This window comes from Eimeria acervulina, genomic scaffold (genome assembly GCF_000499425.1).
Source record: "Eimeria acervulina Houghton genomic scaffold, Eah_scaff1052, whole genome shotgun sequence".
Lineage (NCBI taxonomy): Eukaryota > Apicomplexa > Conoidasida > Eucoccidiorida > Eimeriidae > Eimeria > Eimeria acervulina.
The window spans coordinates 6,507-10,679 of NW_013549454.1; the positions used below are offsets into that span (position 1 = coordinate 6,507).

The 4,173-nt window shown below is 43.5% G+C and overlaps 1 protein-coding gene across 1 annotated transcript; it reads left to right on the forward strand.

Moving 5' to 3' along the window:
• Positions 1 to 377: 377 nt before the first annotated feature.
• On the forward strand, positions 378 to 3,772 carry EAH_00054670 (hypothetical protein, conserved; the record flags this gene model as incomplete). The annotated part of the gene is made up of 6 exons (XM_013393927.1): positions 378 to 615; positions 1,035 to 1,583; positions 1,675 to 1,775; positions 2,211 to 2,655; positions 3,025 to 3,509; positions 3,725 to 3,772. 6 exons carry the CDS (start codon positions 378 to 380, stop codon positions 3,770 to 3,772), a joined length of 1,866 nt encoding a protein of 621 aa, XP_013249381.1.
• Positions 3,773 to 4,173: the final 401 nt, after the last annotated feature.

Here is a 4,173-nt window from a genome sequence, read left to right on the forward strand (position 1 = left end):
CAGGAACTGCTGCTCTCTCTCTGCTGCAACTGCTGCCTTCAAGCCTTTTTAATGCTTAAATATATAAGTTTATAAACTCAAACAAACTCCTTCAACTGCTTTAAGGGCAAGAAGAAAACCCCTTAAGCTCCGCTCGCAGCACCACCCCCGTCGCGTTCACTCGGTGTTTCTTTCTCAGCTTCTTCTGCATTCCTTCTTGTGTTTTTGAATTGAGAAACAAAGGCGAAGGAAACTCAATTGTCTTCTAGGGACTTCTACAAAGAGCCGCTGATCCCTGTACATACACCGCGCTCTTTGCAGAACATTTGTTTCTGCTCCCGTCCCTCTCCGTGCTGCAGCACATCAACCCTGCTGCCTGTTTTCGTGCCTCCCCAACGATGCAGCATCATCCGGTTTCGCTGCAGGAGCAGCATCAGCCGCATTTGCTGCAGCAGCAGCAGCAGCGAGGAGTGGTAGTATCTAACATCAAGTATCCTTTAAACAACTCCGAAGTACCTGAAGACCCTTCAGCGCTTCCTGTCCTCATTAAACATTCATCTTCTCTTGTCGCTCCTCAGCCTACAGGCCGCCTTATCCCTACAAATGTTCGCCCCCCCCAGTGTCTCGCAGCAGCAGGTGAGTGTATTATTATATTTATTTTCATTTGCATGCATCCCTCCTCTTGTTTCTTTCTCCTTTCACTTACTGTTCCTTCCTTTTGTCTGCCTCATGCATGCACTCGCGCCTAAACACAAAACTGCAGTAGTACATCTTCGCATGCATTACTGCAGCAATTGCCGCTGCATGCATTGCTGCTGCTTACTTTGCTGCTGCTTATTTTGCTGCTGCTTCTTTGCCCGTGAGTGCTGGGTGTTGTTGAGTTGTGTATGTGAGCTGTTTTCTGCTGCATGCATTACTGGAGCAATTGCTGTTGCTGCTATTCTCGCTGCAGCAATTGCTGTTATTGCTGCTGCAGCTGCGCTTGTTGCAGCCGCTGCTGCTGGTGTATGTGGGTGTTTATTGAGGTGTCTGTACACCTGCGTGCGTTGCTTCAGCTGTTGGAAGTGCATACATTCCTTCTTCCTTAACAGGATCTCCTTTCTTTTATGCTGCTCCTTCTGCCCCCGCATGCATTTCACGTAATCCGCGAGCGCCAGCCCTCGCTGCTCTAACGAACAGACTGGGGCTTCCTCCGCAGCAAAACCCAGCTCAAGCTGTCAACTATCATGCAATAGAGCAGCAGCAGCAGCAGCAGCAGCAGCAGAGAGAGGAGGGAGGAGCGCGACTGCGAGCTGCAGCAAGAGGAGACAATGAAGAAGCGCTGCAGTCATGGCCGCCTCCTCAGTCTGTCTCTATGGGCTTAGGAATTCTACATAACGCATTTGATGCTGCTGCTGCTGCTGTAGGCGGCAGCAACAACACCTTCCTGCTGCCCCCCAACAGCAACAAACCCCTCTCTGTTATCAGCGTGCCCAATGAACAAGGTAGGGAAACTCTCAGAGCAATTCTGCAGCCAGCAGCAACAGCAGCAGCAGCAGCAGCAGCAGCAGTTGCTGCTGCTGCTGCTCGCTGCTCGCTGCAGAGTGGCAAGGAGGTTGACGTGGGTCAAAGAAGTTCTTTGTTGTTTCATCTGCTGTTTTTGTTGCTGCTGCTGCTGTTGCTGCTGCTGCTGTTTGTTTGTTTGCTGCGCTGCAGCTGCTGCATACAACCGAACAGCTGAGGAGTTGTCTCGGTCTTTGAAGCAGATGAAGTGCTTCTCTGTCGCCAACCCCGTAGCAGCAACACTCAGCAAGCAGGTAAAAAGAAAGAAAATATAAATATAAATATAAATATAAATATAAATATAAATATAAATATAAATATAAATATAAATATAAATATAAACATAAATATAAATATAAATATAAATATAAATATACATCAAAAAGAAACTAAAAGCTGCAGAGACACCGCAAAGGCAGCGGCAACAGACAGACAAAAGACGCGATTGACAGCCAGAAAGCATAAAAAGCAGCAGCAGCAACATCAGCAACAGCAGCAGCAACAGCAGCAGCAGCAGCAGCAAAGCACAAAAACCCCAGAACTGAGTTATAAGAAAAGCAAAGATATGCAAACAATTTAACGGGTAGATAGAGAGAGACAAACGAAAGGCAGTGCAAACCAACAGGGAAAATTTGCTGCTGCTGCTGCTGCTGCTGCTGCTGCTGCTGCTGCTGCTTTTAATTGTTCAGTTGCTGGAGGAGGCGAATAGAAAGCGTCGCGAAGAAGCCGAGAGGCGTTCTGGAGCAGCAGCAGCTGCAGCAGCAGCAGCGGCAGCAGCAGCAGCAGCTGCAGCAGCAGCTGCTGCAGCGGAGGAGAGGGAGCGGCAGCAGCAGCAAGAACAGGCGAAGCAGCAGCAAGAGGAAGAAGAAAGAAAGCTGCTGCAGCAAATTGACGCTACCAACCTGCTTTGTCTGCCGGGCCCTTCGCCAGCTGAACTAAGAAGAAGGAGAGCAGAAGCAGCAGCAATCAGCAGGCAGCAGCAGCAGCAGCAGCGGGAGATGTTCTTGCAGCAGCAGCAACAGCAGCAAGAGATGTTTATGCAGCAGCAGCAGCAGCAAGACATGCTCATGCAGCAGCAAATGCAATACCCCACAGAAGACTCCTGGAATTACCCTCAACAGCAGCCTTACTACGGTCAGCTCTCCTGCTGCTGCTAGTGCTGCTGCTGCTGCTGCTAGTGCTGCTGCTGCTGCTGCTAGTGCTGCTGCTGCTGCTGCTAGTGCTGTTGCTGCTGCTGCCAGTGCTGCTGCTGCTACTGCTGCTGCTACTGATGTTGCTGCAGTCAGCAGCGGCAGCAGAGCAGACAAGATAAAAGAGTTTGATGTGTTATAACAACACGCGCATGCAGCTTCCTTCCCAGTATTATATATATACATGTATATATATATATATGCATATATATATAATGTTTATATATATATACATATCAATATATATATATATATATACATATATATATATATATTTTATGCATATTTGAGCGTTGTTATAATACTGCCGCAGATTACCCCCAGACCGGCTACCAGCAGCAGCAGTTCGAGCAGCAGCAGTTCGAGCAGCAGCAGTTCGAGCAGCAGCAGCAGCAACAGCAGCAGCTGGATAGAGAAGCACTTCAGCAGCAGATTTTGCTGCAGGAGGAAAGGATTGCGCAGCTGCATCAGCAGCTAATGCAGCACCAGCAAGCCAGAGAACAACGCAAAGAAGAAGAAGCAGCAGCAGCAGCAGCAGCAGGAGCAGCAGCAGCAGCAGCAGCAGGTGATGGTGATTGTTCTATGGGCAACGATGACACACACACCCTCGGCCTCAGCCGCAGCAACAGCAGCAGCAGCAGCAGCAGCAGCAGAAGCAGGAGCGGCAGCGGGTTTATGAAGGGTTTACCGACTTCTTACTCTGCACAAAGAGCAGCAGCAAGAAATAAACAAAACACAAAAAACAGTTATATCGAAGAAGAAGCGGCAGCAGCAAACAAAAACAAAAACAAAAAGACGGTGAGAAAGACAAAATATTTTATTGCATTTGTTTGTTTGTTTGTTCGTTTGTTTGTTTGTTTGTTTGTTTGTTTTATATATTTATTTCTTCTATTTGTTGTTTATTTGCTTATTATATTTATTTATTTATTTATTTGCTTTATTTGCTTCGCTTGTTTATTTGTTTATTTGTTTATTTATTTTATTTGTTTTATTTTATTTGTTTTGTTTGTTAGTCAGATATTTTGTGCAACGATTTTATTTTATCTCAATTATCTGTTTAATTAATTTATTTAATTAATTAATTTAATTAATTTATTTAATTAATTTACTTAATTTGTTTATTTAAATAAATTATTTAACCCTCTGCTTATTATACTGTATTATATTATATTATATTATATATTATTGTATTATATTATATTACATTACATTATATTATATTATTAATTTATTTGTTATTTGCATTATATTACATTATAATATATAATATAATATTATTAATTAATTAATTAATTTATTTATTTATTGCATTATATTATATTACATTACATTATATAATATTATTAATTTATTTATTTATTTATTAATTTAGTAATTAATTAATTAATTAATTTATTGATTTATTATTTGCATGCAGGGAGCCTCTCTCGACGAGTTGGTCGATGAATATTTTGCTGCTGCG